Below are 23,503 nucleotides of genomic sequence, written 5' to 3'. Positions count from 1 at the left end.
ATGAGTAGCTGCAATACAGGACAGATTTTTAATTATTGCTTACTCTTAGGTGTTTACAGTATGTCACTACATTCTGTAGAGTTTTAGTTGATTTGCCTCTTGTGATGGTATCTTGGCACTACTACTAAAAACTGGTCATCATAGGATGGGCTTGAAAGAAACAGGATTCATTCTTACCTTTACTGAAACTACAGGGAATGTAGCCTTTGTAAGTATAGGCTATGCATCTCTGGAACTTATGGCACTGTTGGATTTAGCTGGAGGAGGTTCAAAATACATATCCTCAACTCTCTAGTCCATGCTGCTAGAGGTCACTGCATCCATGGCAGGGTACACAACTACTGATGCTGTTTTAATGCAGAATTTTAGAGCATTTTAGCAAAGTCTACCAGATCTTTTCTTTAAAGCCCTTGTGTGCCCACCCAGTTAATTTCTCTGTAATAAACTGACAGTTAAATCCTGTCATACACTGTCAGAATGCCCACTACTTCGTGTAACTTTTTTTTGCTATCACATTAAGCACCTGTTCTTTCATGGCAGTTGAGTAACATTATTAAATATAAATTTGTAAACTAGAGATGCATTTTTACTATAAATAAAATGAGGGAATCCGGATTCCACAAGTTAACATTCTACATCAGGGTACAGTGATTTAATGGGTCTTGTTTGCTGTTAAACACTTCTCACATTACATCAGTATTTTGGAGGGGGCTATAATCATGATCTTCAGTCATGTTCACTGATGGCTCTTTTCTTGGAGCTAGTAGTGTGAAATTCATGTGTCATTCAACTGAAGTCTTTTATGTGGTCAGACACCACTGAGTTTCTGGGTTTTGTGCATGGGAAATCAGTTATGTGTGTCTTTCTCAGTTCTAAACATTAATCATTTAAAAAAAATTAAAATGCCAAAACTGTATGTTTTGTTGCCTTGACGTTCCATAAATGTTGCATGTAAATTAAACATTTTGTATCATCACAAGTTACAAATTTTTGTCTTTGTTTTAATCACGCAAGATAAAATAAGACCATTCAGTAAATTACAGTATTAGTGAGCTTATAGCAAATTCTTTTCTTGCAAAATGGGGAAAGTCTGGTTTTGTTACTGGAAGTCATTCAGTGTCATCCAAAATCTGTTGTTATTCTTATCTCTTAGGCCTTATTTTGTCAATTTATGTTCAAAAGTCACAGTGGGAGAACAGTGTTTAGTATCTCCTCTGGCAGCACCTCTTGCCTGCACCGTATGCTGTAACATGGTACCTAATGTCTTTACAACTGCAGCATTTTTCAGCATGTGATGAATTTTCACCAAGACAGAACACATGCTGGGGTACCTTCTTCATAGTAGGATAGGACTGAAGTCCATTTCTTGGGTAAAGCACACCTGAATGTCTGTCAGTGTCTTAATGACCTGAATACTGAGTTGCTTTTGCATCAGCACATTTTTTTGTTAAAATACTCAAAAAAGTAAAACTCAACCCCTTCATTGAAAATGCATGGAAAAAGGGAGGTAGAGTGAAGGTAGTTAAAAAATAATTTAAAAAAAATCATACAGAGGAACCTCTGGTTCAGTAACTGAAGTACCTATGGGCAAGTGAGGAGCTGCAGCTGCTCATAGCACGAGTGTGCAGCACACTGTGCAGACAGTGGCTGCATCGACAGCAGCAAACTAAATATGCTCTTCCCTTCAGAGAGATGCATGGCTGAGTCAAAGAGGCATGGAAACACCTGTCTGTGCCAGCACATCTGGCCTTCCAAGACAGGTGATCCCATAAAAACTGTGTATGGCTTGGCCCTGCCCAGGAGTGTTATGGCAGTGACAGCTTGCACCTCCCAAAAACATGTGAGGGAGTGTTTCTCCAGAGCACCTGTACATGCCGTTGTCTTCAATGCCTGGATGTGCTTTAATTTTTTAAGAGTATTACCTTAAACAAAAGCCACTGCAGTCCCTATCACTGTAGTCACTAAGCTCTCTTGGTTTCAAATGACCATGAGTATTTTCTCCACTTTGACATAGGGAATTTTTCATTTAAAATAAACAAGAAAAGAAGCTGTTTTATAATGTGCACTTACACAAAATATAGAGCTGCAAACAACAAACATGCCCAGAATGAAACAAGTATCAAGCAGCAAGAATAAATAAGCATTTATCGAATTCATTCTGTATCAATCTCCATATTGAGAAATAAATATATCATACAACTGGAAGCCCAAAACATTTTTAAACATTAATTTTAAATATCCAGACTAAAAATTTAACACGGTGGCAGTCGTTATTCTTCATTGCTCTGTCCAGGCTTAAATTCTTTTTTTTCTCCTCCTTCCTTTCTTTTTCCTCTTTAGCTGCAAGAGAAGTCACAGAATCTTCAATGGTAGTTTAAGGGTGATGTGTATTTTCTTAGTCTTAATAAAAAAAGTTAATTTATCCTCCATGAAACAGTTAAAAATGAAGTTGTATTTAGTTACCAAATGTAATGGTAGAAATTCACTGTGAATTCTAGAAAACATCTTCACAGATTAAAATTTGGCACAACTTTCACCATATACTTTGACTTCATACAATCGGATGAAGGAGAACTAAGGACGTTGATTCATTTTTTCATTTAAGTGAGAAAAGAAAGATTTTCCATATTCGTATGTGCTGATCATTATGGCACAAGCAGGAGCAACTTTACATAGCCGTGGAATAATACCTGCCCAGAAGAGAAAGGAAGGTATTCACTATCATTTGTTTTCAGACCAAGTGCTGTAGTACAATTTATTGGTCACAATACATTGATACCACAGTATATCAGTGTAGAACTCGGATTGTATGTGTCCATGTTCCTCAAAATATTAAATTTACTGGCTGTAGGTACTGCCAGAGTAATAACCTTATGTGCTCAGCTATGCCATCCTGTGGGGCCTGCCTGCCTTGAAACTGTTGTATCTCTGCCCCTTCTGACTCTCCATGCAGGTGGAATACCTGGACCTGGAGGGCTCCTGTGCTCCAGCAGAGAAGAGGTGGCCCAAGGGCAGGCTGTGCCCACCCCTAAGTACCAGTGCAAGCTCATGTGGGACAGGCAGAGGCTTATGACCTCTCAGGTGTGAAAAAAGAAGTTCATGAAGCCCCCAATCCTGACATGTATAAAGTCAGGGAGGAAAGGGCTCAAGTACCATGCTGGGCTGTACCCTCTGGTATAGAGGTTTATGGCTCAGCCCTTCAAGCCAATTCTTAAGTAAAAAACCTGGTTCCCTTGCCACTATCTCTTAAAACCTATAACACCTCTACTAAAATGGAAGAATCCTGTTCAAATGTATAATGATAGAATCTAAGTGTCAAATGTGTCTCATTACAGTCAACTGTGATCTTGTCAATGGAGTTTAGAAAGTGATTAAGTTTACCTACAGATAGGAAAATAAGGCTGAATCCACTTGTCCACACACAGCAAGCCATTTACTTCCACTTGAAACAGAAGGACATCTGTGGGGAGCTAGTGCAGATGAGACATGGGTGGAAAACTTGATTTGCTCAGGAACAGCAGAAAGAGGCCAGGCAGTCTGCCCCTGGTCACCTAAGCTGTGTGTGGACAACTGAACTAAACTACTGGCTGATCAAGAGAACATCTCTAAACTCTGCTACTCACGTGTCAAGACCTACATGTAGGTATCCTAATCTACTAACTAAATTCCACCCACGTTGGCTAATAATACTGATACTTTGTGGTGTCTTGCATTCTGCTGGCATCTGTGCTCTAAAATATGCAGATCCTGTTGCCCTTGACATTCCTGGCCAGACTTATTCTATTAGAGCTTTAGCTTTCTTTCCCAAGCTGATCCCTGGCTGCTTGGACAGTTTCTCTATGACAGGTTACCTGTCCTTGTTTCCACCCTCTATAGGCTTGCTTTTTGTGTCTGATTTTGTCCAGGAGTTCCTTGTTCCTCTATACAGGCCTCCTGGAGTTTTTGTCTCACTTCCTCTTTGTTGGGATACATCATTCCTGAGCCTGGAGGAGGTGATTCTAGAATATAAACCGGATCTCTTGGGCCTCTCTGGCCTCTCCAGGGATCTGCTTGGTAGAGTATGATGGCGCAAAGCCCTGGAGGGAAAAGTCTGCTCTTCTGAAGTTCCAGGTAGTGAGCTTGCTGTGCAGCCTTCTCATTGCCCCAAGGATCTTAAACTCCACCATTACACAGTCACTGCAGCCAAAGCTGCCCTTGAGATTCCCATTCCCCACCAGCCCCTCCTTGTTGGTGAGAACAAGGTCCAGCATAGCACCTCTCCATCACTTAGAGGACATTTTCATCAACACATTCCAGGAATCTCCTGGACTGCTTACACCTTGCTGTGTTGTTCCTCCAGCAAATATTAGGGTGAGACCTCCATGTGGACAGGGTTTGTGAGTACAAGGCTGCTCAGTCTTCCTGGTTGGGCAGTCTGTAGCAGACCCCCACTATAACGTCACCTGTCTCTGCTCTCCCTTTAATCCTGACCCACAAGCTCTTGGTCCATCCTCAAGCAGAGCTCCATACACTTCAGCTGGTCATTGATACAGAGAGTGACACCCTCTCCTCATCTCCCCTGCCTGTTCTTCCTGAAGAGTCTATATCCTTCCATTTCAACATTCCAGTCATCAGGTGCTCACCTGCTGACCTGTGATCCCTCTCCAGGCTCTGGACTTCTCTTGTGGGTACTGGCATCACATTGGTGAGAGTGGGACGGATTGAGGTTCCCCTCCCCTTTTAATTTAAAGCCCTCCTCACCAGCTGGGCAAGCCTATGGCTAAAGATGCTCTTCTCCTTCTCTGACAGACGGACCCCACCAGCCCCCAGGAGACAGGGTTTCTCAGTGTGAGTCCCATGGTCTGAAGCTCCTGAGCCCCTGAGCTGTGGCACCAGTCCTGTAGCATTTGTTACAGTAACGTTGTAGCTCCATGTAAGAGACATTAACAGCTGTAGTCTGAGTGTGTTACTGCTCTACACAGAAGTTGGTCTAAGGCTCAGCTTTGGTACAGAGCTACAATACTGTATTTCTTGAGGGACAGTAGATACAATATAGAATAATCTAAAGATTGTACAGTAATCTTTAAGCAGTGAAGACTTGATAATTTTTTTATTTCAATAATGTTCTTATAGAAAGGCAAATTTTCTAAAACCTGAATTCCTGAGGGATGCTAAGCTTTACAGCCAAGAAGACCTTCCCATTAGGATAGCAATGCTTCTTCCAGCTCCACCTTGCAGGCTGCTCCTAGCACTAATTGAACCCACAGCAGTGCACCCCAAAGGTCGCCCAGGGAAGAGAGACATTCAGTTTAGTTTTGGAGAAATTTCTATGCATATACCACAAAAAGTATCTGGTAGCTGCAGAGAGGAAATTAGGGTGGAGAGAACAGTGTATACTTAACCTATCACAATATCTTCTGTTTTAATTACCATATTGGCAACTAGAAAGACAAGTTGCCTTCTATGGCTACTTAGGACACAATGGATGAGAATGCAAGAACTCCAGCTTCCGGGAAACCAAATCTTTTCTTTCTGACAGAGCACACCAAGTAGAAACCTTTGACAGAAATCTAGCAGGATCCTTGACAGCTGCTGCCAAATATCTACAGATCTGTAAAAAATTATTCCATTACATTCTCCAAGAGAATATTCAGTGATCTGGCTAAATCCATTGCGAATTACCAAAATGACTGGCAATTACCTCAGAGAGGAGTCAGACCCTTCTGGTCATTCCAGAAGTGCAACATTCCCTGAAAGATGTTAAGAATTAAAAGAAATCCTCATTTTGAGGATGAGGTAACAATGGGGGACTTCTGCTCCAATGCTGAATGTCACTTTTCTCGTCTTTCATATCACATTTGTCAACTCTCAAAGACCCTCCTTTCTGGCCAGGGCAACTTGGTTATTCAATGGAAAAGACTCCTAAGCCTCGTGAGGTCTCAGGAATCTCCATGATCACTCCTTGATGACAGGAAGTCCTGATACAATTGAGCCATAATTTGAAAAGAAGGAGGAATAATATTCTATGCTGGACCTCTCAGAGACAACAAAGAGGTTTTGAGTTAGTACCAAGAATTAGGTCATTAGGCAGTGCTCACAGCTGCCAGGATTCGAAAAAGACATCAGAAAGTATTCCTGAGAGTTTATTTTCTGTTCTTTAAATATGCAGGGTTTAAATGGCAAAGATATCTTAGGATGGTCAGGGATCATCATCATCATCATCATGGCCAGTCTTCACGAACGAAGATTTGGGAAAGGTCATTACCCTTCGAGCCTGCGCAGTGGATTTTTTAGGTGAGACACAGTGTGCGCTGAACTGAGCCCACCCTTTAATCCTGAGGTTCATCTGCCGGGGCTGAGCGAGCTCGGACAGTGGCAGTGAGGTCCTCAGGACATAGGTTTGTTTAGAGTGACCTTCTCTTAGATGGATGGCCTTACAGGGCTCCATCTGCCCGGAGGGGTTCCCTGACCGGGAATCGAACCCGGGCCGTGGCGGTGAGAGCGCCACATCCCAACTACTAGACCACCAGGGGTCCTCAGGATGGTCAGGGATATATCTATGCTGATCAGCACATAGTCCAGGGCTAAAAAATGATCTTTGCCACAGCTATCAAAACTACTAAAAGACAGTCTTTAAGACAGTCACTGCAAGAAGAAAAATAAAATAAATCAAGGAATTACACAGCTAAATGGGGTGTTCACAGTGACTTCATCATATCTTACTGAATGGCTCAGAGGAACTGAAACAGTACCAGCTACAAAGTGAACTGTGCAGAACCTTGATAGGTTCAGTGAGAATAAGAAAGTCATGTAAGAGGGGTGCACTCATAGAAGTAGAGATGAGAGAAAATACAAGGAAAATTTAAAAACTATTAACTCATTAATTATTATCATTAACTCAATATACGTCAAGATTGCATTTCTCCCTCTGTTTAAACATAAAAATTTAACAAATATCCTACATAATGTTTCTAGTTTGCCAGAAAATCCAAAGGAAAAAATTCTTGGAGAATGGTTGTTGCATGACCCTGAATGTCTGAAATATTATACAATATTCAACGTAATTACTCCCATCTAGCAAACAAATACTAATATAATTGTCAAATCTTCCAGTCCTCTGTAAAAAACTGTGTTGAAGTTGGACTTCAGCTGAATGCATCACAGGACAGTATCATAGAATTATTTAAGATAGATGGAATCTATCCTGAGCCTAGTATTTCACAAGCCCATAACAGTATTTTATTCTGTAAATTCTTCAAAATACCTATTCCATTTTCAGACTTTTTGGGTTCTCAATAATGCATCTTCTTCAAAGACTAAGAAGGGAGACAAAAAAGCTTAAACTCTGTTTCTGAGACAGAAAGAACCAAAAAGGTGGAGTACAGAAATTAGTATGAGATAAAGAACAAAAGTTAGGATGGCTATTCCTAAATATAGATGCCGCAATAGTAATGTCTGCTTTAAGATTTTTAGCACAGGACTAAAAACTGCATATAAGAAACTTTCTCAGAAAAACCTCTATCCTGTTGGTTGCAAACCTACAAACTATTAATTTTTCTTTGCACCAATTCTTTCTGAAAAACTTAAGAAATCAATAAAAGCTTAAGAAATCAGTAATTTTTTTACATTTGAAAAAAAACATTTTCTGAACTGAATCTTTTAGCACCATTTTTCATTGCCAATACAGACATACTTGTCAAACCCAGCCCCTCTGCTTTTAAGATAAATTGTATCCATCTCAAACAGCTATATCTTAGTAACTTGTTAAAAGACTACCAAAATTCTCTCTGGATATATGCATGTCTGTTGCTTTATATATACAAACTATTCCATAACTGACAGTGTTCACAGAGGTGGAAATATTACATGGAAATATACAATTTATGCATGTTAACATCTGTAATCACTTGGTAATGATTAAAAAACTCTCTATTCCAATTTTTTTTTTAGAGATATGAAAAGATTTACCAGCAAATAATCCAGTAATCCCATTGCTAGCGACAACTTTCCTCATAACCGCCCAGGTTGATGGAGAGTCCCTCTGTGGAACTTAATATAGTACAAGACAACAGTGAATCAAGGAATCCATACATTGCCAGGCAAGAATATTTTTTGAAATCAGAGAGACTCATAGATGTAATTATTAGGTTTAGTTCCTTTTCTGTTATTTATCCATTTTATTTACACAGTATGTTAAATCCATACAGTATGCAAATACACAAGTTAAAACAGCATGAGATGGAAAAGCTTGTAGAAACACCTGGAGTAAGATATATGAACAGATACAATATTCCTTACCAGAATACAAATCCAGTGAAAAAAGTCAACTACCTTTCAAATGAGCCATTCCCTCTCCATGACACCTTACACATGCAGCTAAAAGATCATCACAATTCAGACTTTTAAATAAGAACTTGCTTTTCTGGTAAACTGAATCCAAAAGTAAGTTTTGAGAATTGTTATCATAAAAATGAATCATAAGACTGAATATAATAGTTAAGCTAGGACACTACACATTACATCTAAGTTTACAAAAATCAGATCTCCCCTAGATTTATATTTAAGGAAGTATAGCTCTAAGAGATGTGGATTGAAGTCCCTTATAGAGCTAAATCCCGTACCACAAGCAACCTAACAGCAGCAGCATCCAGAAGCAATCTGCATTCCAGACATATGCAATTATTTTAAACAAAGGAAATTTTCTGTGCTATTTTATGTACTGCTTTCTTTGATTTGACATATGAAAGTGGCCAAGAAATCTTTTTTCTAGATGAAAGTTAAAGCAGTGTCATAGAATACATTCATCAGGAACATCCCACAGCATTTAGAAACTGCAAAATATTTTTGCAGCCACGGAGAGACGATATGTAGATGCATAGTCAGTGTCCAACTCTAACAGTAACTGGATTTGGAAAGAATTCAACTGGTACAAATTAAAGATAACCATAATGAAATTTTGAACGGATATTAATCTGGTTAATATCAACCTAATAAATATATGGCAGCCACACGTGTTTCAAAGTGATGTTAGCAATGAATTCTTACATTCATCAGCACAAGAAAAAGACTGAATCACAATAACTATTGGTAATTAAAGCTTTTTTGATATTTTTCTGTTCTGCAATGGAACACTGATGTGTTTTTTCAAGAATTACACTAGAAGAAAATAATTTACCTGAGAGAATGAAACCTCATGCCAAAAAGTGAGCACTTAGTTTCTAAGCAGAAACTGTTCAGGTACTCAGCCTTTTTAATGGTCTGTAATCTTAAAGTCGTGATCTAACATTTGTTTAAGTTAATGGAAGTCCCTCACTGGTCCAGGTCCCAAGCAGTGGAAAAAAAAGTTTTTATATACAACTCGAATTTGCATAAAGCACAGCAGTGCTCTACTGAAAGAACAAAACATAAACTTCCCCTTTCATCTTTTAAAGATGTTAGGACATTCACTAATATGCCCTCAAAAATAATTCTTTTGAAAGAACATGAAAAGAAGGTAAAAAATACACAACCTGAGAACAGTGCTTTCTTTATCTACCTTAATATTTATCAAAAGAATATTGTTATGAAGAGCAAGTGGTAGTGAATGTGCAAATATTTTATCATGTTATTTTAAAGTCTTTTTCAATAGATCACTGTTCACCTGAATGTTTTATAGGAAGTTAATTTTTTGCCTATTTAAATATAACTTACTTCAATCATAGAATTATGATTGAGTTGGAAGGGACCTTTAAAGGTCATCTAGTCCAACCTCCCTGCAATAAGCAGGGACATCTTAAATTTGCAATTGGTCTGCCTAAATGTAATAGTTTTGAATTTATTTGTTTCAATTGTATACTATCTTTTCAAGCTCAATTGTACTGAACTCACACCTTTTCCTTTTTCCAAGCCATTAATGAAATATTGTATTGTCCTAGGAGATAAAAAGTATCTCATGGGATATTACAATTTGGAGAAGAGAAAAGGTCTGAGTGATAGAATTTTTAGGTAAACTTCAGAGAAGAGACAAAACCTTAAAATTCCTACCAAAAGTCTATATACCCAAACATTAAGTTTTCAGAAACACTAATTTTCCCAAACCTTGTAGGTTTTTTTATTCTTACCAGTGACTTACTTTCTAAGGTCTCACTCTCCCAAAGTGCAGTCTGTCTATGTGTTTTCACTACGTCAAATGGCTGAGTTATGACAGTTGCAATCTATCAGGAAAAGAAAACAATTTTAAAGTTAGTGCACAAACAAAATTAAATTTAAATTTTTAAATTAGAGTGCACACAATTGAAAACTAGATCCATATTCCAAGCACATGATAGTATTAAGTCTTGTATGTCAGAACACTGTAATTTATTCAGATTTATCTAATCAGCTTGAATGCCAGGCCACGTGTGTTTAAAGTACACATGCCCCAAAACATAAATTTCTGAGAGAATCACCTAAAATCATACCTCTTTTAAATAGTTTATTAGTGATAATAATAAAGAGTAGTACTAGAAATTATATACTTACAGAGCCAGATGCTGCTCCTGAAGTAAAAGCAATAAGAAATGTTGGTTCATGTGCACCAACTTGCTTGCACATCATCTTCTTGAAACGTTCATAATTATACCAGTACATTGCTATGATTACAAAAAAATAAACTTGCATTACAAGAGATTTTTATGTAAAATACAGAAATCCTTTCAAGTACAGATGTAAGAATTCTACTGTGGCAACAGAAGCCAAAAGAAACAAGAGCTGAAAACATAATAAGTGTCCTCTGTGCTAACCCATGGACAGATTGCCCTGTTGCCGTTATCTCCATATCCCAAATTTAATATAATACAAATTAGCCTAATCATTTTGTCCTTCCCTCAAGTAACCCCTATCTTAATACAATCTAAACCAAGCACTATAAAACTCACATTCAATTTAACATAAATTAAAGTGTAGGCTTATTATTCACTATGTTTTCAGGCATATTCACATTTTCATCGATCTCACTAATTCTATAAAAATGCGTGTCATGCAAAATGAAAGGTTGCTCAGGAGTGCTTCATACTTTTCTGAGGGACAGAGTGTAAAATTTAACTCTAAGAGAACCAAAAAGTACAATTTTGCTCCTTGGAATAACTAAGAGGAGAATGCCTTTGTGAAGACTGTCAAAGACAAGTCTGGCAAACAACTTTTAGGAACAACATCTGTTTCTTTGACTGTCTGCTGAACTAAACTGCACTCTTTCTGCTTTCTAGTTAAAACTCCAAGCTATATGCTACCAGGCTCAATTATAGAGTAATTCCTTATGGCAGCTGGTCAAGTAAATACTTCAAATGATGGCTGCACATCCTGAAAGGTAACTGTGCCTTGGTCAGCACTGAGTTCTGAAGGCTGTGCCAGCAGAAAAAAGTATTTTCTTGCCACGAAGACTGCCAGAACATGTGCCTGGTCTCAATCATTTCGCAAAAGCAAAAGTAGGTAGTATCTCAGAAGGCATTTTCAGGGTTTGAGGAAAACCTACTACTGAAATGTACAAACCCCTAATTTAATATACATTATCTAAATCCAAAACTTTGCTTAAGCACCTACAGGACTCATTTCCCTGAATATCTTTTATATTTACATTGTCTGCCACACTACTTAAAGAATGACTCAAGTATTATTGTTAACTCAGTTCTTGTGTTTATAAAGATTCACAGCTCAAGTTTTATTCAGTCTAGCTAGCATCCCAAGGAACATGCTTGAAGCATATGAACACTTGGCTCGAACACAGTGGGATTCTAATTACTCTGTGCTGCTTAAGACGTTGTACTGCTCGACTGTTTTCACAGAGGAATGGCTTTTTCAATACAAATTGTTACACTGATTTTAATTCTTGAGATAGCTAACTTGAGCTACCTGCAGAAAAGCTGTAAACTGTACTGTAAGAATACGAGAGACTGCAATGCTGTGGGGACATCATTCAAACTTAAGAACTAAGATTAAATGCACTAAGGAAGCTCATCATAACAGACAAAGAGTATTTATAAGAAAAAATTATCAGAAAACACATTTGAAAGAGATATTAGGCAGCAATAAACACCCTTACCTTTATAAAATCAGAGTTTTGTGGCATTTAATTTTTTTAAAATACATTGTCCTTTACTCATGCATCTACTTGCCTGCTCACTTTTGGCTCTTTAACAATAGTTCTCAAGCTATAAGGCAGTAGCTATAAGGCAGTAGCTGTATGTTAACTTGTGCCTCTACCTTTTCAGCATCCCATGACACCTATGAAGTACTGGGGACAGACAAGCACCCACTGACTGTGAAGTGAATGCCAGAGCAGTGTGGATACTGAGTTAAAACAGATGAGCATGTTTTGGATCAGTGGAGGAACAGCAGGCATGGACGCAAGAATCTGAAAAGGCCTGAAAAGAACACACACATCACCTTAGTGCTCTCTTCCTTGTGCACTCCCTCACAGTGCTCTGATCTTCCCCCTCTGTTAAAAGCAGCAGAGGGAAGGAAGCTGCAACCACACTGTTACAGACAAAAATCAGTAAGAGAACAAGAGTTTCTACTTGAAGTCAGACAACAGGGATTAGATGAAGAATTTGAGAGTTCCCTTACAAGTCTTAGCAGAACAGCCTAAGAGAAAGTTGAGTTTGGCAGAGAAGAAAAATAAGTAAATTAAAAAATAAATATTGAACAGGAAGCACTTTGGACAAAAGGTTCTCTGAATTCTGACAGTTATCTTTAGCCTTAGTGAAACCATGCTGTTGTAGGTAAGGAAGCCTTCCCTATCAGAGAAGGCTAAATTAAGTCCTATCAAAGAACTGGATCCTGAAACAGGAAATACATTCCAATCATGATTTTCAATCACCTCCCAGTAGCTAAGTGAAAGAACACAAGAGTATTATACATTCTGAAAAGAATACAGCTTAAATAACTCCGTTTACTCACTTAATTGCAATTTTTAACTAAATATCATAATCATGCCACACTTATCATGTCTTGGTTTGGTTTACAACCAATTTAAAATTTACTCCAGGTACACATCCAAATGTGCTCAAATCCCGTAACAGTCCACACTAATGACTGGTCCACTAGATTGCTTGGAAACACAAATTAAATTAAATGTCAAACTATCTTAAGACTGAAGTAGGAGAACAAAGACAGCAGGTCAAATATTTCAAAGGTTCTCTGACTTCAAAAACAGGTTAGAAGAATTTTTCTGGGGCAACATAAGGTGTTCAAAGGTGTTATTCCTGGTACTATCCAAATGACAGAAACAGCTTCAAGGACGACTGACGTCTGATCCACAAGTGCTCTGACAAAAGCGGGCCTCAAAGAGACAGGGTAAACATTGGCATTAACAGGTCCATTATCAGTCTCCCCTGTAACATTTGTCCCCTCTGTCTTAAGGAGAGCCCTAGGACTAGTTATGCTCTGAATCAGACTGTTTTTCTTCTAGGCTTCCAGCTTTGGAGCTTTGCTAATGAGTGGTGCTCTACCTTCATGATTTTTGGAGCAGCTATAGAAACTAATTAATCTTTATTCAAAAAAATCCTGAAGACACTACAGTGTCACTCTTTGTACATGTTTTTAAAATTAAGTAACAGAACACTTACATAAACGATGTTTATAAGAAAATAGCCACTATACCTATTACAAAGAAAATTTCCTACTCAAAGTCTTCAAAACAGTCATTGTGTAAGCTACAGATGAGAAGTAACAGACTAAGTACAGAGAAAGGGAATGTAACAATGAACCCTATCAGGTTCAAAATGGGGGAAAAAATCATGTCCTCAGCAAATTTATAAATAAAAGCACTCAAAACAAAACAAATCAATCTCAGTCATTCCCAAAGCTAACCATTAAAATTACATAAAAGCACAGAAACAGACTAAAATAGTTACGCATAAACATATCTTCTGCCATGACAAAAACCCTGCATGGAAAATAAACCATACCTGAGAAAGGTATATCTCTCAGAACAGTGGAACTCCAGCCTCTCCACAATGAAAACCACCCATCTGCAGCCACTTGAGTGCTGACACACAGATACAGCTGCTTGTAGGACAACTTGCGGTGCTGCATCCTAGTTCTGATCAGCTCCAGGGGACTCACCACAGTGAGAGAACTGACTGCGAAGGAGGAAAATGCTTTTTTTCAAATCAGCATTTAAGAGTCATGTTTCCTGAACATTAAAGTCACATCTCACCTCACTTTATATATTTGATTCTTTTCAACTCTCCCAATTTTCCCTTTTCCGTTTTCCTTCTCAAAATAAGTTTCCTTTCCAGATAAGAGCATCACATCTATTCGCAGAACCTACACTGCCCGGTTTAGGGTTTTTTTCAATACTGGCCTATTGTAATCAATGTAACATGTTAAGAATCCTCATTTTCAGATTAAATGCATAAATAGGCTGAAAATTTCAAGTACTTATAAACATTAATTTTCAGTAATTGGCATTTCAAAATGTAATTTGAAGAACGTGAGCTTGGGGTTTAAGGTTTTTTTTGTGTTGAGAACAAAAATAGTCGTTAGAGATTAAGCTTTTATTGATTTTAAGCACCCTTGCCATTCTTATTTTAAACTCTCAAGAATAATTAGCAGGCCATCTGTATCCAATAAAGTGACTCTTTCAGCTTGCACAATGGTCAGTGAGTCATGACTCAATAACAAGCTCCCATCACACATGTAATGGACCTTAACAATTTTACTAGATCCAAGAACTTTTCTTCTGTTGTTAGGATAAGGTTTAACATGTGAATTTAAAATCTGGAACAGCCTAATAAGAGCAATTTGCCACACCACCACAGAATAGCCATTCTTTTTCAACCAGTCTTCCAGTGTCCCAGGGTTGTCACAAGTAGAATATGGAACTACATCATCAGACTCTTCTAAGAAAGCCCTAAAATATATGACTTGTGTTACTTCTACAAAAATAGATGAGGAAAAGTCTAGTAAGAAAATATAAAAGCACATTCAGTCCACTTCACATCATACAGCAGTAAAAACAGTCCAACTCTAAAAGAAGTCCAATTTTCTTTTTCCTGTAAATACCTGTGTAGCTGCCATTATAGAAAATAATGATGTTTATTGCTAGATTCATGACAGAACAGACTTAAATTAAACTGTACTTGGTAGAAGTCTAGAAATATAAACCTAAAATTTTGAACAAATTACAAATGTAGTAAAAGTGTAACAGCAAAACCAAATCACACTAATCCAAGCTACAGAGTTTTGTTGCCCAAGAAATACTGGGTAATTACAGTATTCCTTCCTATCCCTCATTTAAAGCGACGGAAAATTTACTTCAAATAAAAATCAACTAAACAAACCCAAGAAAACAGCATACAGGTATTGTATTTCAATTTTCTCTTTAAACAGGTGACAACTTACATCTGCTTAAGGAACCTGCGAGAACTGGAATGTATTCATCACCCTTTTTCAGTCTGTATTTCAAAGCTTCACGCAGTTGGTCATAGAGGGTAAAATAGATCATTGCATTAGGAAGTGCCATTATTCTAAAATACAAGAGACATAATTTAAATTAATACCAGGAAAGCAGAAGAATAAAGGCAACTGTCTTGTATGGATATTTTACATATATTAAAAAAAAAGTTAAATCTCCAGCTGTGTGTTATGGATGAAGAAAAAGCATAAATCCCATGGCTTTGATTCACTGCCTCCAGTTCAGAGTTTCAATTCACAGATTTCCCAGGTTTTCATTTCATTAGGGGAAACTATAAGTAAAATGATGGTGGATTATCTTACCCAAAATTTATTTCACATCAGCTTCAGAACTATTTTGATAAAGAAATGGAAGTGAAAGATCTGAATATAAAGAAACCAAACAAAACATTACTGAAGTACTACTAACATTAAATTTTTATTTATTTAACAATTGGAGATTATTTTTTTTGTCTTAATCAACAGTTCTGATTCTCACTACTTGAGAGACAATGTGGTATTCTTAAATACAAGCTATTTCCATTCCAGCACAGTACAGAGAATAACAGCAACAGCTAGATCTAATAATCATTCAGTGTAGAGATAAAGCACCACATCTTACTATAAAATGGCAATTACATTTTTGTGTTATGTCTGTACCAATGTAGCATGCACCACCATTACCAAAAAACAATGAGGACTGTCATGCTTGGAAAACTAACAAGCCATAGTTTAAATCTCTTAAAAACTGTGTACATTTCTCCAATCAAGAGGCTAGTTTTCTGCTGGAGTACAGAACACATGTTGAATAAAAAACTGTATTGATTTAAATAGTTCAGTCAGGTCCTAAAGGTTTATATTTTTAAATTGCCACATACTGCAGGATAAATAACTAGGCTGAGCTCCACCATCCTTTTCTTTCTTGTGTCTATACACTGAGCACTGTCTGCAAATCAAAAACATGTGGACCACTGCTTTTCTTCTGGGCCGCACTTCATGTCTTGCAAGATACAACTTTAACATACATCTTAGATTTGATTACTTGCTTGGTTTATGGAAGAAGACATAATTATAGAGGTCTTAATTTCTATCTGTACCAGGTTAATATGAATAATATGTAGAGAGAAAATGGATTATCTGTTTTCCACTACAAAGTCAGATAGGATAAAAAACCCAACAAAGTTCTTTGAAATAAAGATGATGGCTACAAGAATTAAATGAGGGTAGCGAGGTACAACACCAGAGCATCTGGAAACAGATGTGCTGCTGATGGAAAGTCATTAGTAACAAGATAGAACAGTATGTTTTTGTCAAAAACTGTCATTCTTTAGTGATCGCCTTCCATCCACCAAAGGAACTGTTATGGTAAAGATACCACCTGTAAAAGGCACAATGAGAATTCTAATGTTCCGGCTTAACTACTGAGAATATATCAGAAAACTCTGGAGATCTGGCAAAAATTATACTGTCCCTAGATGTTTCTGATTGAACTGATTGCTCTGTAACTTCAGAATTGACTGAATTTTTAAAATAACTTAGAAATATACATAAGTTATCTAAATAATTAAGTAGTTTTTTCAACAATAACTCATGTTACCAAAACATTCAACTTACAATGTTGGAGGAAGCCCACTCCACAGTGACTTAATTCCCTCTATTCGAATAATTTTCACAAATGCATCCTAAAAGTGTAACCAGGCAAAAGGAAATATTTAGCTACAAACGTTTGTAGTCAGTAATATATTTCAGCTGGCAGAACACACAATTAATATCTTTAAAAATATGTTTCTAAAGTGGCTTATCATTGTAAGATAGCTTACACTAGCTATCATATTTAACCACACAAGTAGTTCCACTGAGTTGAACGGAATAATTTGTGTGATTGAAATTAAGAATTTTCTTCCATCTTTAAAAGACCAAAGTAATAAGTGTTTATCCATGACTGAATGCCCTGTGAAGAAGTTACTTTCAGAACTAATATGGCATTGCAGCAACTTGTGGAAACTTCCCCAAAATAATTGACTAAAATATTTTTCCAATACATAACAAAGATTCTAGGCATGAAATAGCAATTAATTCTTAATGACTTTTCAATACTTGCTTTCTCTGACGAAAATGTGACAACATATATGCAATGTATACACATTATACCCTATACTTGGAAGCTTGCAGCTATTATTACAGCTGTACAATATATTCCCAGGTGACCTGAAAGTACCATTAAAAAGACAAACTCTCTAATATTAGGATACCTAACTTTCTTAGACTTTTGGGGGAAAAGGTTGAGATTTGATGGATTAGAATATGCTTAAGACCAGATGTTATCACAGGGCCTCAAGACAGAGAGTCTGACAGACCACAAAAAGGACTTCTATGAAGAAAAGGGCAAATATCTTTACAGGAGATAGCCCTGATGGACTAGTTCACTGAGGTAAAAAATTGAATGGGGAAAACAAAGACATGATTTATTAAAACAAACCTGACTAGTGAAAATGGAGCTTTGAAAGAATCCCTAAAAGGTCGTAATGTGGTTGGACAAAAAAACCCCAACTTCTACACTAGTTAGTTAATATGCTTATAATCCAGCTTCAACAAATTTACAAAACAGGAAGGTATAGATAAAAGAGGGGACTCATTTTAATAAAGAAAGAGATCAAAGATACTATAGTCATTCCTCTTTAAGAATCACCTTGTTACAGCAAAAACGGGCATAAATTCATGTCAAATAAAAAACTGACTTTCTAAAATTATATAGTAAAGCTAATTGAAAAAAAAATTACACTTGTGAAGTTATTAATTTAAAAAAAAAACCACTGTAGAACTCCTGAAGACCCCTTTTGCATTAACATCTCATTTTCAGAAATTTAATTCTGAAAAATCCTTGATCACAGGTTTAATTTAATGGCAGAGCCATACAAAATCTTGATTAATGAACCAGCAGGACAGTGTCTGACAGCAAGTCGGTTTCGAGTGTCTGGGAACATGGCAGTCCTACAAATTTCAATAGATAGAGAACTTGACACATGAATTTAACTTTAAAACACTATCTGCATTGTTACTTCAGCTCAGGAGCATACTGGGACACAGAAGACTGAGCAGGTAACAGAAAATCATTATCTGCAATCAGCAACTATTGGCAATACAGCTCAAGTGGGGAAAATAAAATCAGAGCCAGTAATCCGTGAGGAAAGCTGTGCATCCTTGTTCATCTTACGGAAGGAATACATATTTTATTATAGAAAGTAGAAGGTATCACTAATCACCATATAAATTACACAGTGTAGCCACATAAAGACCCTCTGGAATAATAACAGTTTCCAGAAGAACCCCAAAAAAACCCCAATAATTTTACAGTATGCTACTTAAAAATGTACAGTTTTATATATATGTAAAATGTTCTTACCAACGTCCCCTTGAAATTCCCAGGTTTTTTATACCAGGCTTTGCTGTTCCCATTTTCACAAACACATATATGATCCATAAGGCCACTGGAGTATACAAAACATTTTCCTAATAAAATGGTGTATAAGAATAGAGTTAATGCTTATAAGATCATTCTTACACAGCAGCAATTTCAAATTGGATATAATGGCAATACAGATCTATCTCTGATTAGCCACAGAGGAGCAAAATAATCTCGGTCAGTAATGACAAATTAGGTAAAAGGAAAAAGGGAACAAATGTACCCCCAGAGTGCCAGACTAAATGCAACTGCCTTCATAAGGCTCCAGGACACATGTTTATGTTACACTACCATCTGCTGAAGGCTAAAAGCAGCACAAGACCCAAATACCGCTATTGTATCTAACTGTGAATGTATTTCAGACTTCAGAATTTTTATTAAGTAGCCTAAGCATCCACATTACAAATTGAAGTATTATATCTTAGGCTAGACTGTATTTATACTAGATCATCCTCTCTACTTGTTTTTTATTTCTTCTGCCACATGTACTCTGAAACTGTTTGAAAAAATATTATTGTCATTACAAAAACATACTTTGAGCCTCACATTTTCAGATTTCTGGCTTTAGAATTTACTAAAAATCAGGATAGAAGGTACAAGTATTTTTCCTACTTTACAGCAAGTGTGACTGCAAATATTCACCTCAACATTCAACATGCAACACTAGTCATCTTCTTTTCTTTTAAATTTCATTTATCGCATACAAGTAAATAGTAGGGACCAATAACACATTTTTGAGAGCACAATGTCTTCATGTATTGAAAACCCAAGTGGCAAGTGACTTCTGTATTTCAAAAATCTCTAGATTTTGGAGAAGATAAACTTTGATATAGCATCCTGACCACATAAGCCCTCTGATATAATATTTACTTATTTATTAATAGCTTTTTATTTTTTAACTCAACTCAGTATTAGTTGTACCTTCTGCCATAATGAAAATATTAAGAAAGACAGGGGAAAAAAAGCCTGTTTAAAATGGTAGGTATTGATGGGATCTTTTTCTCCACTGTTCACTGGTACATTCTTTCTTTAGCAATTTCAGTATATGTGTTGCTTTTTTCCCCACTCATACTGAAGAAACAAACTCACTGTTGTGAAACAAATGCAAGCATTCTGCACCTGAGCAAAGCATTATGACAACTATCTGCTAAATACACCAGCAAAAAGCAACCTGTGTCCCCCAATACACTACATATTGTTTACCTTTAGGGAATGGATTGCTTTGGGCTTGCAGCCGAGTTTTGATAACATCAAGAGGAGATACTAAAATGAAACAGAAGTAATTTAGAAACACCCTGCACGGCTTGAAAATGCAGAAGTGTACAGATGCCTTATCATTAACTTCTACCTTTTTTTTTGCCAGAGGAAAAGAAGAGACCAGTTTTACAATGTAATCAGGCAGAGGAAAAGGAGATGTTATCAGACAGAGGCAAAGAACTACAAATCCTGTATGGTTTGCAAGCAACCAAACATATCTTTTCTAATGTACTAACAGTTGTTCAGGCATCAAACTTTAGAGAAACACACAGCTCATCTAAAAACCCTTGTGTCACCTTGTGTGAAATTGCTAAAACTTACTATATTATGCTCTGCTGCTAAACTTTTATAAGTAGAATACCACAAGGCATATGAGATCAGAGTTTGGACTCCAGCATGTAAAATAGCACAGCATTCTTCATGTGTTTATTCCTTCTCAATAAACAGCAACATTCAAAAGAAAAATGTTAAACTCATGATGTACTTTTCTTTTTTTTTCCCATGTAGACAATATCTAGAAGACTGAGGCTGTTGATAAGTAAATGAAGGTTCAGTGAAAATTTCATTGCTTCCACTCCAGCCCTTACAATTTTTACAGGCCTAGACCTGCTGAACTCCACAGTGGCTGGGCAGCTGGACCACACTCTTATTATATTGACCAAGGCCTCAATTCATTTGCCTACATACAAGCAGCTAGTGCCATCTGAGTCTCTAAGGCATCCAAAATACCTACTCAGTTGACAGAAATGACACAGGACCTACAACCTTACTTACCAAGTGGCAGCTAAAGTCTAAGTCAAACACACCAGCATGTGTCTCACTGAAACATTCCTGTGCACAGGCAATGGAGTTACACCTCAGCTCTCCACTGATGCCTCTCAGTTCACTAACAGGTAGTGAATACTTGGCTCATATTTCAGTATCTAAATGTCAGTATCTCAATGTTACTGCTGCAGTTCAATTAAGTTGCTTAAAATTTATCCAGTAGCATTTTACCCACTCACATATACTTTCGCTCGTCTCCAGGAGGCACTTCAGAAAGGAGTAGGTCTCCTATACCTTTCCTACATCTCTCTTGAATACCAGCAGCTTACACTGTACTAGAATTGTGTGTATGTACCCACAACTGAAATCCATCTTGGGAATACCACAAGTCTGATGTAGCTTTGCTTGGTGCTTTACCTAACGTCACAGGACACGTGGTATAAAGATGGAACAAAAAGACTATGAATTTGACAGGTTCCCGGTAAGATACTATTTTGTAAACATTTGGAAATTGGTGGGCGGGGGTGGGAATCGTGCTTAGAAAATAGCACGTTTCTCTGCAGCTTAATCCACATTAAAAGTCAGAACCAAAGGCTATCTTCAGACTAAAACTAACGGGAATACAAAGTATGAGCTACTTAGCTTGGGGAATTTCAAGAGACAGGAAGTGCTGAATCTAACCAACCAATGACTCCTTAGGTTTGCATGGGGAAGGAGGTCCTCAGTGAGATGACTGAACATGAAGCAGAGAATTAATTCCACCAGCTATCCAGAAGTTTAAAAGAGTAATAAAAAGCTATTATTGAAAGCAATGTTTAGAGAAAAAAACAAAACCAAACCAAACCCTACAATAAAAGGTTTTGACAGTGTAAGACATCACAGCAGCACAAATTCTTACTACTTAAGTGGTAACACGCAGGGGACATCTCACAGGAGCCAGCCTTGCAGGATTTGTGTCTTGTATTGTAAAGTAGACTTTTATTTAATATATATTTTTAAGCAGCAGGAAACATGAAAATTATTTTTATTGATAATTTTGTTTCTTCTAGACAGAAAGCAATTAATAACTATACCAAGAGCAAAAAAGAAAGAGAAATTAAAAGTTAATAAATATTATTCTTAGTTTCAGAAATGGTTAAAAATTATTAGAGACAGAAAAGATTTCAACTAATCACATTTTTTAAAACACTCAAAAAAGAGAACTATCCAAAAACATCCCTGCTGAACATATTAGTGGAAATATATATGCAGACATCATGATGAGTCAAACAGAAGAGTAATCACTTGTAAAGATTCTCCCTGTGGCAAGCTTGATAGTTTGCCTTACCAAGTAATGAAGTAATTATAGCTCCACAACAAGAGGACATTGCTTGCTGAATAATGGTTGGTTTTTCTAAGTTGCTATCACTCATTTCAGCCATGGCTTTATCCCTGGAGAAGAAAAACCTGCTAAGGAACAGAAAAACATATTGCAAGACTATGCTCAAAACTTGCAGAAAAAAAAAAAAATCAAGGGAAAAAATATTTTAAATTTTCATTAATGTGCTATGTATAAGCAGCAATATTAGTTTTCTCCTTGTATAAAAGCATCTCCGGAATTTTTGAGATTAGAGATTTAAGCCATGTTTTGTAAGTAAATTCTCTAAAGACAGTAAATTTTTTAAATTGTTCTTACATAAATTCCAACATTCATATGTTTTTGTAAAACACATTAAATCTTTAACACGTATTACCTTTTGCTGCAACAAAGTGTTTAGGAACATGTAAATAATCCACACAGAGATAAATTCCCAGCCTGCGGCCCATAAACTGTAGCACTGCAGAATAATTCATCCAGCCCTCCTCTTGCTCCCGTCACTCCTGTGAGAAAAGCCAGAAAGGTCTCCTGGTTGATCCAGCACTCACAGCCTGCTGGTGGTGACTATACTCTGGCAAGCTACTCATGTAAGAAACAGTGACTAACTAGTATTAATGCTACGATCAAATACTAATTCCTTAAATCCTGCTGTACGGCTGCAAAGGCATGACCACAACAATTTAGGAACATACAATATCTGCAACTAGTCAGGGCAGAAAAGAATAAAAATAAAAATATTTCACCATACAAAATCCCCAAGTAAAGACATATCTTTCAAAATGCACGTTATGTGTAAGTGCAGCCCTAGCTTTATTAGCTGTCACTGATCTAAGCTTTTTATCTGCTCTACAGAAACATTATGTCATGTTGTTTTCATCAAGTTTCAAGTGAAAGATAAGAAAGCTGAAGCTGCATAAAACAAGACTTGTCTCTCAGGTGCTAGCAACTGTTAACGAGGGGTATCGGCGAGGAAGAAACTGGCTTTCTTAATGTATTTTTAACTTAGAAGACCACTGCCCAGAGCAGCGCACATACATACCCGTTTATGAGCAGCGCCCGGGCCGTGCTCTCCGCGATCCCAACGCGGTCCCTCAGGTGAGGGGAGGACCGAAGGAGGCTGGTGCTCCTGCCCCGCCTCCCCACCCACGGCCGCCAACCTCCTGTCCCAGGGCCTCCCGCCCCAGGGCCTCCTTCTCTCTCTTCCCTCCCTTCCCTCCTTCCTCCCTCCCCTCGCTCCGCCCCGGCCCGGCCGTTGGCGGCGGCGGCTCCGG

At 37.3% G+C, this 23,503-nt stretch overlaps 1 protein-coding gene across 8 annotated transcripts; it reads right to left on the bottom strand.

The window, feature by feature from the left end:
- Positions 1–213: 213 nt before the first annotated feature.
- On the bottom strand, positions 214–23,459 carry SLC25A40 (solute carrier family 25 member 40). 8 transcript variants are annotated; one of them, XM_051802582.1, is made up of 12 exons: positions 23,272–23,459; positions 22,609–22,735; positions 22,203–22,324; positions 20,057–20,116; positions 18,794–18,900; positions 17,005–17,072; positions 15,340–15,464; positions 13,902–14,075; positions 10,480–10,589; positions 10,091–10,172; positions 7,948–8,028; positions 214–2,340 (listed from the first exon to the last, which is right to left on the bottom strand). In XM_051802582.1, the coding sequence occupies exons 3-12, from the start codon at positions 22,294–22,296 to the stop codon at positions 2,219–2,221; spliced, it is 1,023 nt and encodes a 340-aa protein (XP_051658542.1). In that variant the 5' UTR covers positions 22,297–22,324; positions 22,609–22,735; positions 23,272–23,459; the 3' UTR covers positions 214–2,218. The 8 variants fall into 8 exon arrangements, with proteins under 8 accessions (XP_051658542.1, XP_051658540.1, XP_051658539.1 ...); XM_051802580.1 differs by having other exon boundaries at positions 22,203–22,321; XM_051802579.1 differs by having other exon boundaries at positions 22,203–22,306.
- Between the last annotated feature and the right edge of the window lie 44 nt (positions 23,460–23,503).

Source organism: Manacus candei, unplaced genomic scaffold (assembly GCF_025592945.1).
Source record: "Manacus candei isolate 608988 ecotype Guabito, Panama unplaced genomic scaffold, ASM2559294v1 h1tg000056l, whole genome shotgun sequence".
In the NCBI taxonomy this organism is placed as follows: Eukaryota; Metazoa; Chordata; class Aves; order Passeriformes; family Pipridae; genus Manacus; species Manacus candei.
This window is presented reverse-complemented; position numbering and strand designations above follow the sequence as displayed.

Bases quoted from the DNA above. Each gene is read 5' to 3' on its own strand.
- SLC25A40 (XM_051802582.1), bottom strand. From the start codon at position 22,296: ATGGCTGAAATGAGTGATAGCAACTTAGAAAAACCAACCATTATTCAG. The intron at 18,901-20,056 runs GTAAACAATATG...CCATTTTATTAG, and splicing joins AAGCAATCCATTCCCTAAAG to GAAAATGTTTTGTATACTCC. The intron at 8,029-10,090 runs GTAAGTCACTGG...TACTATATTAAG, and splicing joins GGAGAGTGAGACCTTAGAAA to TTCCACAGAGGGACTCTCCA.